Below are 15,184 nucleotides of genomic sequence, written 5' to 3'. Positions count from 1 at the left end.
CTTTAGCTGTGGATATTGAAGTGATTGCATGATCCCATTTGTGATCTGTAATTTAAATGGATCATTTGAAGACTTCGGCTTAACATGGATGGATGGAGAAAAATGAAAGGAAAAAAAGTTTCACATGCTAGTAATGTTGTTTCGAATTTCCATCAAAGGGCTTTGATCACATGACTGACTTCCTGTTTCGTCTCTTTAGAAACAATTCACTTCTTTTTTTTACCAAAGAGCGTTGGGTTTATCATGTCATATTTCTATTATTTAAATTTTCTTGGAATTTTTCTTGGAATTTCAGAATGAATTAAGATACTCAGATGGCACTGCTAAATTGGACAAAATATATTAAAAGGCAGCTATGGCTGTATTCCCAGAGCTTTTAGATCGATCTATCCCGGCGGGGAGTCTCACTAGATTACTGTCAGATAATCCGTCTTAAATGTCCGTCCCACCTACTACAAGCTGTAAGGGGGTAATTAACTTTCGTGTCCGCCCGGCTGACAGCTATTTAGCGTGAACCCCAAGGGAGTTAGGTCAATCTAAAGTAGATCGATCTAATCTCTGGAAATGGGGTCTATGTTTCCTGTCAGTATGTTCTAATGCCAATTTTCAAAATTTCTTGTTTGATTATAACATAGCACGCACCATCTGTTCAGACACTCAGAAATTGTTACGGTAACTGTCCTATTCATTCAAACAAAATTGGTTTATTGATTTATATTTTCCAAAGGAGTGCTTTATTCGTTAAATCTAAAAAAAATGTGATTTAATTTCTATTCTTTAAAGCTACTTGGCTTCATGTACCAGAAAATATTTTACTTTGAGTTTTACCAATAGTGACGATTTTTGAAAAAAATTTGAAAGATATTAGGTGTTTGAAAATTTTGGGTAACTCCTGTATTCATTTTATGTTCTTATCTTGATAAAAGGATGAGTGAAAGAAGCATTGAGAGAAGTACCAATTAATTTTGTTCATATCGTGTGGTTTTCCAATCTATCATGAGTTGTGTTCCTTTTATTATTATGAACGTCAATTAGCACCAGCTGTCTCACTTGTTCATATATTTCTTTTTTTTCCAGAGTGTCTGTTATATTTATCATAGAACATCATAAACCCTGGTTATTTGATAGACTTGGTGTTAGCAGAAACTCAAGAATAACCTGTGTGTGTTTTTATTGATTATCTAAAAAAAAAAAGAACTTGAAAGATGATGCTTCTTTGTTTTCGGATTACTGTATTTCCGCTTGTAGATAGGACTCGGATAATTTTAAGTACATACCTTGGGCAGCATTTCTTTTTATGATTGACAGTATGAGGCAGAATATTGTATGCGAGTTATAGGATATGATGTCAGTGTTGTCAGATTGCTTTATTGTCGCTTTAACGAATTTATTTTTCTCGAGGACGATCTGTGAGCAGTTCACCTAGAAAACCAGGTGCTTTGATGACTAATAATCTGGAAAATAGCAGATACCATCTTTGTATTTCATTTCACATTGTTTCTTTGTTTTCTGAAGACTGATTTGTCTGAGGACAATAACTGAAATCTGATGATGTGTGGTACACCAAGAGCAGCAGAATCTGATATTTTACATAGTTACCAGGAAAAAATAACAACGTATATTCATGTTTGATCTTTTTAGATACTGTGATCTTTATATTTTAGGTAACTATTCTATGTTCACCTTATGGATTGAAATGTCTTAGTTAGGACAAGCTGTGCATCTTAAATAGCAGGTGATTTGAATTATCACCACCTGAAAAACAGTGTTTATGAATTTTGTAGATACTGAGGTTACATTTTCAGATTATAATATTCATTCATCCATTCGTTTATTCTTATATAAGGTAAGAGTAAACAGGCAAAAACGTATATAAACATATAGAAACCGTTAATCTTTATTCCCAGGTTTCAATACTTTGAGATCTGTAGACTAGTTCATGTGGACAGAATCATTCTAAGGACAAAGTATAAGCTGTGCAGGATACAGAAGGCAGGTGTTTGAATTAATTACCTGGCCAAAGGTCAAGAAAAACACACCTTTAAGGTAAGGTTAAAGAAAGTCAAATACAGAATTTATTTATTTCAAATGTGCAATTTAAAATCAAATGTCAAAATACGTACATATCTTTATACAGACAATTCAAGTTTTGATACATCAAATGTGAACTGAAATAAATGAATCTTCTTTTTATTAGCAATTTTTCCAGTTTTTTAAAAATCTCTATGCATTTTGGAAGTGCTTGTAATTAAAGACATATTAGAATTGCAATAAGTTTCTTGATTTTCTAACTATATTTTTATTGTATTCTGTCTAAATGAAGATTTAAAGGACATATATTCATTCGGTAATATTCATTTTTTCAGGTTGTAAACCAGGTCAATTGTAATATGGATATACTACTGGATAAATGAACAAATTTGCCAATTATAAACCTCAACAAATAACAGAAACAAGTGAAACGCGGCCATAAGAACTGTTGCTAGGATAAAAACAGTAATGAATCCTGGGACAGGTTTGATCGATGACCTTGCCAGCCTCAATGAATTGGATGAGAGAATCCTATTGGCTGAGCTGAGGATACGCTACAGCAGAGGCGTTATATATGTAAGTATTGGGAACTGAAATCATTCTTCTCAAATAAGTGGTATAGATTTATTTATTTATTTAAAAAGTTTTATGGCTTTGCTGCTTTCTTTTCACAGCAATAGCAGACTTTGTAGGATTCATATATAAATGAAATTTATATAATTTTTTCTTAGTTATGTCTATTTCCCCTCTTAGAACATAGGCCACCTACAAAATCCCTCCATATATATATCCCTATTTTGGGGTCTCATCTCTCTAGTGGGTTTTAATATGAAAAATGCTGTTTTCTCTCTTGTTGGGAGCTAGCAGGTGTGGGGTTGGTGGTGAAAGGGGCTGAATATGTCATTTTTTAAGGAGGGGGCATGCAAGCCCCCAAAGACATCTTTTTGTGTTTTAAAACTGATTTCATTCCGATATTTCAGACCTATGTTGGAGACATCCTGATTGCGGTGAATCCTTACAAGGCGCTTCCAATCTACACCCCACAGGTAAGACATAATGAATATATCTAAAAGGTTTCATACACCATTAGTATGAAGAATTTTAAGATTTCAGGTATTACAAGTATTTTAAAATTACAGTATCCTTTATTAAAACTAAATGAGCCATTTCAAAGAATGAGGACTACATATTAAGTAGAAGATAAACATATATGAATTGTATTTCTGTTTTAGTCATATGGCAAAGAATACTAAAGAGTTCTTTATATTTTTATAAGCTTATAAAAGTACTTTGACATCGATATTTTCAGATAAATTCTAGTAATAAATAAAAATTTATGAATATTATATCTTCATTTTTTTACAACAACAATGCCTATCCTAATAGATGATCACATTTTTTTTCAGATCTCAGAAAAATACTGTGACATAAAGGTACGGTCTCAGCATCCACCACATATCTACGCCATTGCTGACAAGGCATTCCAGCAGATGATACGCTCAGGAAATGACCAGTGTTGTGTGGTCAGTGGAGAGTCTGGTGCAGGTAGTTAAGATTTTCACATATAGATGGCGCATGTAGGCTGAGTGCCCACAGATAGATGGCAGCACAATATGCTTGATGGTAATTTTTTTTGTGGTCGGTTATTACATTTGAGGAATTGTATAGATTTTTGTTTGAAAATTTGAAAACGCTGTTTTATTTCCAGTACACCTACCTCTCTATCCTCTTCCTCCTTTTCTGTAAGTAGAAAAGATGATTTTCTGCTGTCATTTTTCAGGAAAGACAGAAAGCACCAAATTAATGGTAAAACACATCATACAGCTTTGTAAGAACTGTGGCAGTAATCTCCATGAGCGTATAGTAGAGGTAAGCACGGGCATTTGGAATTGCTAGTAATCTGTTATATCTGACATTCAACACATCCAATTTAAATGATTTGTAATTAGTTAAGAAATATTTGTTATTGTTTCTTATTGTAAAAAAGTAATCAAGAAGTTTGGATAGGTGGAACATGGGTATTTAAATTTGCTTTTAGTAGAGGGGAAGAGGGAGAACAGAATAGAATAATGTACTGGGTTGCCTACTTTCAGAAAGTAGTTTTGGAAAAAAGGTCAAGGGAATAGGAGGCTGTGGAGGGATGGGGGGAGTAAAAAGAGAGTGACTGACTTTGTTGATTTTAAGGCTTTTTACATTTAGGCAAGGATTTGAACTTGCAAGAAAGTTTTAACTCAAAGTTTTAACTCAAAACTTGTTATAGGGCATGCAAATCACTTGTTTCACATATAAATGTTGTGTTTTTCAGCACATTATGCCATAATAAAGTCAAGATGTATGATTTTATCTTATTTCAGGTTAACCCACTGTTGGAAGCATTTGGCAATGCCAGAACTACAGTGAACAACAATTCCAGCCGGTTTGGAAAGTTTATAGAGTTGTTCTTCACCCGAGATGGAAGGGTGGTCGGAGGTGAGTAGTACAGGTGTCTCTTGGCAGAAATTTGTACTTGTTGACCTGAGATAATACCATGGAGACCAGGGCTCCGTATCTCGAAAGGTTCGCTATGTTGCGCACGTGTGCAAGTGTCTCGATTTCATGGCCCTGTATCTCGAAATAGAATCGGTTATGGAATCGAGACACTTGCGCACGTGCGCAACATAGCGAACCTTTCGAGATACAGAGCCCAGGAAATTTTATTTTTTCTTTTCTTTCTTTCTTTTTTTGTGTACCAGATATTTGATATTTAGACACGAACATTTCTATTTGTATGAAACTTTTCACTGCTCCTTTATTTGATTTCACAAAATATATGATATAATGTGTGTTACTTTAAAGATATAAGTAAATGCAACAAATTTTTGAATTTTTTTGTGAAATAGCAGCATTACATTCTTTTTTTTTTAGTTAAACATAAATTAATGATATTTTAGATATTTTGAATGATATATTTTCTTCATCTACTTTTTAATAATTTCAGCTCAAATTGATGACTATCTCCTGGAGAAGTCTAGAGTGGTTAGCCAGGGAGTGGGAGAGAAGAATTTCCATATCTTTTATTACATGTTTGCTGGGCTTGACAGAGAAGAATTGAAGAACTATCTCCTTGACAAACCAGAAAAACACAGGTGAATTGAATTTCCAGTAATTACTTTATGTTGTTCCCTTCATTCTTTCTGTCAAGTGGATTTAGCACATAAGTTCACATGGTCATTCTTTTATATCAGACGAAATAACTCTTACACACAAAACATATTTTTCATATGTTATTTTTGGCTCTATTCTCAGCAGCTAATTTCATTGATTTTTATATTTCTCTGACAAAAAACAAGTTTTTGCCAAAATTGTTTTTTCCATTTGCTTATTTGAATTTAAAGTCAACAAGGCCTACAAATTAGAAACTTGTTCCACCCACCATATTCAGTACTTACTGATACATTTTTTAGAATAACTTTTAACCACATATACCATAAAAATTTGTAGAAGTTTATTCAACCATATTTACCACTAACCCTGACACATTTCAGATCTTTTTTTTTTTTTTTTTTTTTTTTTTTTTGTCACTGAACCCATATTTTTTACAATATTAATCATTGACAACCACATATACTCCATATCTAAACATAAAACCACATTTACCACTTGCTAATACATATTTCAACCACATCTACTTCAGAATTTTGTCTTCTGTTGACGGCAGTGCCCTCTACTGGAGCGATGCACACTACAAGTACTGTGTGGATATGCTGGAACACCTCAAACTTATCATGCAACTTGTGGGCTTCCAATCTGAGGTAGGTTGTGCTAAGATTGTGCTTTTGTCACAACTAACACAATTGGCTTCAAGTAGGAGATTTGTATTGCTATTTGTAGCATTATATAGAAAGGACCTGAACAGGAAAAGCTTAAATAAACCCATATGTCCATATGCAAGAAATAGTCTCTTATGAATTACATTTAACATATCCACAATTTTGTCAAATCTGGAAAAAGGGGCATAAGGATAAAAAATAAGTTGCCATCAAAGCAAGACTTCTTAGTTGTTGGTGTTTTTGAAGGGCTGTTAGGCTAAAAAGTGAAAGCTTTAAGCCATGTAGCTGTTTAGGGTTTCTGAATGTCCTTTAGATTAGTTTGTCACATATATATGTGGTATTGTGTAACTAATTATGCTGTGTGCTTGTAATGTAAGTGATTGTGTTATTGTTGTTGCACCTAACACATTGTGAATTTAATTTTTAAAAAAGTACTCATCCTTCCTTTCTAATATAATGTAAATCTTAATGTTTGGGTAACGTTGAAATTTACTGCAATTTATGATACTTTCCTCATATGCAACCCAAAGGAATATTATACTTCCTCAGTAAGTAAAGTTCTTGGTGATATGATAATAAAGCTAAGCAGAAGCAGATTTTAGGTCTTTGATTTGTTCAAAATATTTATATAATTGCATAGCATACAGCTGATTTTCCATTTTAAGAGATTTCAAATATGTAAAAAAACCTAGTGAAATAAAATTGTCAATAGATTCTGTTAATTGTTTAATTTTAATGTCTATATTGAATTAAGAACACTATCTTGGACAAGTATCGTTACATTGATTGGGACAGTGCCAAAGCATCCAATGTCAAGGTCAGATAATCACATGACATCTTGTGTCAAGGTCACATTGTCACATGACTTTCAGTGTCAAGGTTACACTATTCTCAGTATCACAATTTTATTGTCACCTGATGTACATTAATTCCCGCAGATCAGTTGATTGATAAGTTGTTTGTTTCCAGGTCAAACCTAGCCAAACCAAAAAGGTTAACACTTCAATTATATTTCATCCATTCACCTTTTTATTTACTGAATAAAGCAAATATTGTGTTCATTTAAATGTGCAAGAACCACCTGCAATGTTGTTTTATAATAAGGCTAACACATTTCTTTGATTTGACATTTTCAAGTTAATTATGCACCCCAACTTTACATCTTTCAGTTTCTTAATAAAGAATGGAACATAATATTTCTTTAATTCATTGTTGATATTTTAGCATGAATTTGGTTAGACTTTACTAATTGTTGTTGCACATGGTTTTCATCCTTTGCATGAAATAATAATTATTACAAAACAAGGCAATAGTTATGATATCCTTTTCAATCAAAACATCTCTATATGCAAAAAAATCTACAGCAATAACATCACTTAAATTTCTAAATAATTTTTTGAACTGAATGTTATTTATTATAGTGTAATCTTTGGCATCATAATTTTCAGCATTATCAACAGACATTTTAATGCATCAAGTTTTCACATATTTATATATAAACAAATCTTGTTAAATCACATTTTTGTAGCATTTAAGTAAAACAACTTAACAAAATAAAAACTGTAATTTTATAAGTTTGAAAATTTAATTCTCAGAAGTGGATAAGTAGAAAATTTTGGCCTTTCATATGTATATATTTACCATATATCACACACTGATAAAAACATTGACAACGTTTTTGGCTATTTTGAAAGAATGACCAGAGCAACGTACATGGTAATTTGAAAAGAAAATGATAAACATGTTCATGTTTTTACTAATTCTTAGTTTTAAAAATCCCACTTTTTATTACAGGACATAGACATGGTGTTTGCTCTACTTGCTGCAGTCCTTCACTTGGGAGATATACAATTTGCCCAAGACCCAGATACTGATGGTGTATACATTGTAGATGAAGTTATACTAGACATAGGTAAGGGGAGATCACCTGTAGCAATGTGTTGTCACAGCTAACGCAATCAGTCATACCCAACACAATCAGAAGTCACACCCAACACAATTGGCAGTCACATCTAGCACAATCAGTAGTCATACCCAACACAATCAACAGTCACACCCAACACAATTGGCAGTCACACCCAACACAATTGGCAGTCACATCAGACACAGTCAACAAAAATCACCTTATAAATCAGACACAGTAAGAACTTGCATCAAATATCTTAAATAGTGCAATCAAAGCATTCATATAGTATTACCAAACAATCGGTAGATGAATAAAACACATCAGTTGTTACTTAGGAAAATTGCATGGCAAAGTTAGCATTTTGAAGCTAACATGTTTAGCAGTTGCATATAATAGTGCAATAGCGCTTGCCCCATTCAGTCAGTTATTGTTAAAAAGACTGTTTTTTAATGCTACACACACACACACACACACACACACACACACACACACACACACACACACACACACACACACACACACACACACCATTTGTTTGGTCTTGATTATGACCTGTTTGTCATTTTGCCTTCTTATTTTCATGTGTAATTATAATCAAATTAATTTTGTGTTTTAGATGCTTTACAAGCTTGTGCTTTTAATTTGCTTATGTATAAGTTATTTTTTCATTCATTTGGTCCTTTTTAGTTGAGAAATATTTCAATAATCGATGAAAATGTCTGTCTTCTTCTTTTCTATGACCTGACATTGACCTTTATTTTTGACCTTGTGGATTGACCTTGACCCTTATTAAAATACCTTGTGGACTGACTTTCAAAATATCTATGGAAATATGTTTTATAAGCAGGAGGTAGGATTTTGTTGGTGTGGGGGTATTTTTGATGGGTATGTCCTTGGTAAAAGGTATATTGGAATATGGATTTTGGGCTCGTTTTTCTCCCCCGTCACATTTTCTGCATCCACCCATATTAAGGAGGCTCATATGATTGGTATGACTGGTGCAATGTAGATTTAAAAATATTAATTATACATATATAATGTGTTTTCAAGTGCAGTTTAGCGTATTATTGTGTTTGCTGGGTGTATGATTTGCCTATATTCTATTCCTGTCTTTGTTTTGGTACTTGGATATTTTCCGGTTGATATATTTTTATTATCATGTTCACATTGGGACTAATTTAGACCCTTTAAACAAAATGCTAAAGATCATCAGCAAATAATCGAACAGAATCCCACACCTTTAGAAAAAAATTTTTAAAAATGAAGCTTTTAACAACCTGTGTTTTTAGGCAATTTCAGACAGTTCTATTCTAAGTTATTCCCATTGTGAACACATCATGTTGTACTTGGTATGCTGCAATATTACCTTTTTCTCTGTATAAGGTCTCTGTGTGCCCGTATAATGGAGCATAATGTGTTCTGCTGTTCTGTTTGGTACCTAGGGCATGAGGAACTTCAATTTTCAAGAAATATTACAGTTCATTGAGTGGTCATGACTGTCATGTGTTTCCTTGTCTTTAAACCTTGTTTTATAGTCGACACACTTGTAGGCAGGAAAAAAATTGGTGGGGACGTTTCTTGCATGCTTTTGTGATATGCAGACTGTTATTTATGCTTTCGTAAGATGTGTTTTAATTTGTTTCGTATTTTACTTAAAGCTATCTGTTGCAGTTACAATTAACATATTACAGTACATGGTACAATTATTCACAGCATCTTATATTTTCTGTGGTAGTTGAATGTAAATGTCATTATACATATTTGTGTGTAACTGATTACACTGGGATTTCAACAGATGTTGATATAAAGTTAACATCTTTTCATTCAGTTTATAATTACCAAGGGCTGTTTAACAGCTCCCCTCCACCAATTACTCACTGCTAAGTTAATTTTCATCTGTAAAACTTTCCTATAAATCCTGATACGACTACAGAAAATAAGTTTCAGCAAAGAAAATTAGCTAGCTTAATGTGCATTTAACTTTGAAGAATCTAAAAAATCACACTCGTGTCTCCTGATTATATTTTTTGGTCTGGAGCAAATTGTTACTGACCCAACAGAGAAATTATATTTGTGGAATTTAAAATGATATTTTATATTGTTTTAGTTGCTGAAGTTGAAAATCCACCTCAGTAAAGATTGTCAGGGATTATAACCAACTAAAAATTGCAATTTCTACAACCATTCTTCAAGTTATTAATAATGAAATTTCGCCTCTTTTTTTTTTCAGTCATTTGATTAAACTACCATTCCACCCCCACCCCAACCACCCTGAACAAATTATTTTCTTGATTTATGGGGGGAGAAATTTTAAAATATAATTGATATTATTTTAGTGGCTCAGCTTCTTGGAGTGAACCCAGAAGAACTGGCATCAGTGTTGATATCCAAGGTCTCCTGGCTCAGGGGTAAGTGATGGCATCCTCTTTAATGGGAATAATAAAATAGTTTGCAATCTATATTAAAATCAAGCAAGATTTTGTGAGATTTTGAGGAGAGTTAGGTCACAAATGATGGCAGACTAGCTAGTGCTACGTGGCATTACTCCAGTGTATAGATTTTCACCGTACTGCTGCAAAGTGGACCCCACCTCACACATGTTCTTCAACCTTTTTTGGTCTTTTGTAATGTTATACAGTGCCAACAACCTCATTTTAGGTCAATGTGGATGTAGATGTGTTTTGAAAATAATAAAAATGCATTTTCGAAGTCATTTATATTTTGGTTTCGGAATATTTTGAATTTTGGAAGGATTTTTATCTTTAATTGAGTAGTTTTCTAAGGGAGTCTTGTCTTGCTGAATGCCAGTGAAATGAAATTGAATTTTTAAACAATGAAGACTATCATTTCACTTCAGGAGAAAAGATTGTCAGTCTGAAAAATTTGGAACAAGCAAGTGATGGCCGTGACGCTCTTGCCAAAGCCCTGTATGCCCGCCTCTTTGGTTGGATTGTACGCCAAATTAATGTCCTTCTGAAACCAGGTCCTGATTACAAGTGAGTATAGATGTTCTGTATCTCAAAAATGTCTCAAATTTTTATTCATGTTATTCATATGATTATTCTAATTATTATTGTTATTCTAATTATTATTATTATTATTATTATTACAGTAACAGAAAGTATAATATATGAGTTGAATTATAATATAATATATGAGTTGAATTATAATTATCGTTTATAGACATGAGTTGTAAATTAATAGTTAATTTATTGTTAACATATATTATATTAAAGAAATGATAAGTTTTATATAAGTCTGACCATGTTAACTTCTTTCAGGTCCAGCCCAGGTCCCAAAATTGGAATTCTAGACATTGCAGGGTTTGAAAACTTCGAGGCAAATAGTTTCGAGCAGCTGTGTATAAACGTGGCCAATGAGCAGCTCCAGTATTACTTCAACCAGCACATCTTCGCCTGGGAGTTGGAAGAATACGATAAGGAGGGGCTGAAAGAGATTAACATAGAGTTTACCAATAATTGGCCTTTGCTAGAGCTTTTTCTGGAGGTGAACATATATATTTATTTATTTTTTTTTTGTTTATTAAGGTATTAATAAATGCAACTGCATATTAATTAATTTATTAATTTATTCATTCAGGTCCAACATTTTAAACATTTAAATTTTAATAGAATGCCCTTTATACTTCTATTCGAACTTATATGTATCTGTATTTTCTACCAATCAGAAGCCTGTGGGTATTTTCTCCTTGCTGGATGAGGAGACAAAGTTCCCACGTGCCACAGACTCCAGTTTTGTTGACAAAATCGTACAGCACCACACGAAAAATCCTCACTTGGTGCGGTCACTTAGCAACAGGGTCCCAGCGTTTGGGGTGATACATTATGCTGGCCAGGTGAGTTTTTAGATAATAAAAAATATAATATAATAATAATAATGATAATGATGATGGTGATAATGTCAACAACAATAACAATTTAAGTAGTCAGTAAATAATTAAAAGATAACAATTTTTATATTTATTGAATTATTAATTGATCACCTAATTGATTTATATAAATTTTAAGTCTAATATCTAAATTATGAAATGTTCAGTAATCTTTTACAAAAAGAAGATATTTTAAAACTAAAATTTCAGATGGTTATAAAATTTTTGATAAGAAATTCTACAAGTAAATAACTATGATTTTTATGTTTCAGGTCATCTATAATGCGGAGGGCTTCCTGGAGAAGAATCGTGATACTCTTAGTCCCAATATCCTAGAATGCATGAAGAACAGTGACTCCCAGATTATCTGTGATCTTTTTACTGCCCAAGTGGCTGATACAGGAACACTGCTGATAAAGTGAGTACGCAGACATGCACGCACGCACATATGCAGGCATGCATGTACACTCGTATATGCACATGTGTACATATAAATGCATGTATGCACACTTGCACAAGAATGTTGTGCGCACATGCATACACTTATGTGAGTGCGCAAACACACACACACATGTGCACACATTTATACACGTGTATCCACAGGCATGCAAGCACACACACATGTATACTGTACATGCACATTAGCACCAATGCATAGGCACTGACCCATCAATTTATTTTGAATATTCATGAATAAGAGAAATTTTCCACATCATGAGTTTTTTTTCTGTGCTTGGTTTGCAAATTAGTTATATATCTGCAGTTCTCTAACGCTTTTATCAGCTGAATTTTTTTGAGCTGCCTCTTTCACTTTTTGGAAAAATTATAATTGTTTTTGATTCTTAATGAAGAAATGTCAAGAAATAGAGAGTGACATTTCATCTTGGGTTGTATTTTCTTCATCTCATTCTCACTTTGATGTTTTTAACTCTATCTAAAAGCTCTAAAACCCCAATCCGAAGTAGAAAGTCCATTTTACGTTGTCGGGCACCAGATGTCAGCAGACGTACCAAGAGTCTTTCAAGACAAGCTGGCAAGGCGTTGAAGGAGCGGTAAGATTACAGTCTTGTTTTTGGTGTAGTTGCAGTTTTATTTTTCTTTCTTTTTTCTCTATTATATATCTTATGTGTTAAATAAAAACATTACTAAGTAACATAAAACAATGAACAGTGAATTGGTACCAAGGGTGTGATGGAAGTTAATGTTTAATTTTTTTAAATGACTTTAGGCATTTGATGGACTGACTAAGATTTGCAGTTGTAATTTAATTTATAGTCAGTACATTCAAAATTGTTTAAATTTAAAGTGATGAAAATTAAATGTAGAAAATTTACCAGATTTCAGTAACTAAAAATGAACTATGCAGTGAGGTGCAGTAATTTGTAGCTTCCAAAATTTATGGTTCTGCATCATGTTTGAATGAAGACAACTTTGAATATCTTGATTCTTTTTTCCAGATACCAAGCAAGAAGAACTGTTGAGCAAGAGTCCCTTAATCAGAAGACTGCTGGAGCAAAATTTCAGGTACGGGTTGGTGAAATATTTAGAAAAATTTGTGAAGTATAGATATCATAAGATGGAAGTGGATTATTAAGAAAAGAATCTCACAAGTTCAGGAAAACAATATAATGGTTTAAAAACTGTCCCTTCAAGGACAAAAGGTTTGACTGAAATTCCAAAGTTGATTTTAATCTTGAAATTAGAACTTAAAACTCCTTTTTTAGACTTCATTGACAGATCTCATGAGCAAGCTACTGGAAGCAGAACCACAATTTGTAAGGTAGGATTGATATCTAATTTGTGATCTTACAAGATATTTTGTTAATCTCATGTTGAAAAATTATTGAATGATTGAGATTTTAAAGATAAATCTCTCATTATAGTTGCTTTAAATGCAAGAATTGCAATCAAGACAATAACCTTTTTCAAGCTGATATATGAAAAGAAATCTTAGATGCTTTAAACTGATAGCAAAATTAATAGTAATAAAAATTTTGAAAAAAAGAAATAATGCATTAAACACATTTTTAAAAATACAAATAAGCTGTTAATGATGGACCTTATCTACACTGTACGTAAAATATATGCAAGTCGGCATTGTCCCTTAACTAACGAATTTGCACACAATTCTTTTGTCCTCTAAAATCAGATATGTAAGACAACTTAAACGTTTTTGTCGTAAGTGTGTCTGTAATGTCACTGTCTCTGCACATGACTGTAGCTCATAATGAAAAAAAACTCTTCTTACAGATGTATTAAGCCCAATAACTACAAACAAGCTGATAACTTTGAGCCTCGCATGGTTCTGGAACAACTCCGCTACACTGGGGTCCTTGAAACCACCAGGATCAGACACATTGGGTTTCCCACGAGATTGCCTTTTCATACCTTCTTAGACAGGTGAGTGCGACTCCCCACTGCTGCCATCACAGTTTGTTAACTTAAGGGTGAGGTTTTGTAATGAACTTGTATAAATTTTCAAGTACCTTTTTGTGCATGTCTTTATGATACCAGTGTGAAATATTTTATTCAGAATTAAAGACACACAAAGTGTGTAACACTTTAATTAGCAAAATATAATACTTTCCTGGATATTTGAACACCTTTTCTCTTAATTTGTAAAATAAGAAAATTTTGAAATCAAATCTGGGTCATCTTATAACTAGTAATTTTGTTGATGGATTTGGAAAAAAGGGAATACTTTAGATATAAAGGGAAATTTGCTGCAAGGAATGTTGTATAATATTTTATTTCTTTACTATTATTATTATTTGCTATAGAAGCGAACACTCATTATAGTTATCAAGTTTATTTTTAACAAATTAACTCCAGGTATAAGATGATTGCCTTCCCACTGACTGCCAAGGTGGATCCCATACCCTTGCATTGTTATCAGGTGCTGCAGGCAGCCAACATACATGGATGGGAGATAGGGATGCACAAGGTGATCTCCCCTCTCTCTCTCTCTCTCTCTCTCTCTCTCGCAAATGTATGCATGAACGGGCAATATTAGTAGTAAGAAAATACCATAGTAGAATAGCACATGAGTTTAGATTTATAATTATCAATCCAGGTTTTAATTTTGTAAGATAAATGAACTAGACAAAAAAGTTTATATACTTTTTGTGTATTTACATTTTTTTTCTTTTTAGCAATTTATACGTTTTAACAGTTATTGTATATCAGTTAGAATTGTTTTATGATTTCATATATTTATTATTATTATTATTATTATTATTATTATTATTATTATTATGCCAGGTATTCTTGAAATACTGGCACACAGAACAGCTGAATCTCCACATGGACATCATACAGGCCAAAGTTCTTCGCGTGCAGAGTTATGTCCGCGGGTTTCTCACCAGAAAGAAGTTCCGCGCCAAGAAAGAAAAGCTCGTGAAAGAGAGGTCCCTCCTCAGTGCCTTTGTGGCTATTCTCACCCAGCAGGCGGAGAGGACGTATCATCTTGTACAGCTTCAACAAGAACACGACAAGATAAGACAGGAAAGAAAGGTACTAATTTTTTATCTTTTATTTATTTATTTATTG

The 15,184-nt window shown here is 33.0% G+C and overlaps 1 protein-coding gene across 6 annotated transcripts in view; it reads left to right on the top strand.

The window, feature by feature from the left end:
• Window positions 1-15,184, top strand: part of LOC106179118 (myosin-IIIb) — a 58,397-nt gene that overhangs the window by 18,550 nt on the left and 24,663 nt on the right. For 5 of the 6 annotated variants that reach the window (XM_087019012.1, XM_087019010.1, XM_087019015.1 and 2 more), the window contains exons 5-25: window positions 1,908-2,046; window positions 2,367-2,607; window positions 3,012-3,077; window positions 3,438-3,576; window positions 3,812-3,900; window positions 4,386-4,500; window positions 5,009-5,156; window positions 5,705-5,822; window positions 6,810-6,833; window positions 7,635-7,752; window positions 10,083-10,154; window positions 10,604-10,742; window positions 11,028-11,253; window positions 11,435-11,602; window positions 11,908-12,053; window positions 12,577-12,687; window positions 13,093-13,159; window positions 13,360-13,415; window positions 13,886-14,035; window positions 14,468-14,579; window positions 14,897-15,148. In XM_087019012.1, coding sequence (XP_086875138.1) covers window positions 2,500-2,607; window positions 3,012-3,077; window positions 3,438-3,576; window positions 3,812-3,900; window positions 4,386-4,500; window positions 5,009-5,156; window positions 5,705-5,822; window positions 6,810-6,833; window positions 7,635-7,752; window positions 10,083-10,154; window positions 10,604-10,742; window positions 11,028-11,253; window positions 11,435-11,602; window positions 11,908-12,053; window positions 12,577-12,687; window positions 13,093-13,159; window positions 13,360-13,415; window positions 13,886-14,035; window positions 14,468-14,579; window positions 14,897-15,148 — 2,424 coding nt within the window. In that variant the 5' untranslated portion in view covers window positions 1,908-2,046; window positions 2,367-2,499. The remainder of the gene's footprint in view (window positions 1-1,907; window positions 2,047-2,366; window positions 2,608-3,011; window positions 3,078-3,437; window positions 3,577-3,811; window positions 3,901-4,385; window positions 4,501-5,008; window positions 5,157-5,704; window positions 5,823-6,809; window positions 6,834-7,634; window positions 7,753-10,082; window positions 10,155-10,603; window positions 10,743-11,027; window positions 11,254-11,434; window positions 11,603-11,907; window positions 12,054-12,576; window positions 12,688-13,092; window positions 13,160-13,359; window positions 13,416-13,885; window positions 14,036-14,467; window positions 14,580-14,896; window positions 15,149-15,184) is intronic. The other variant, XM_087019011.1, reaches the window with a different exon arrangement.

Source organism: Lingula anatina, chromosome 8, assembly GCF_051362555.1.
Source record: "Lingula anatina isolate TDL-2025a chromosome 8, LinAna3.0, whole genome shotgun sequence".
NCBI lineage: Eukaryota > Metazoa > Brachiopoda > Lingulata > Lingulida > Lingulidae > Lingula > Lingula anatina.
This window is presented reverse-complemented; position numbering and strand designations above follow the sequence as displayed.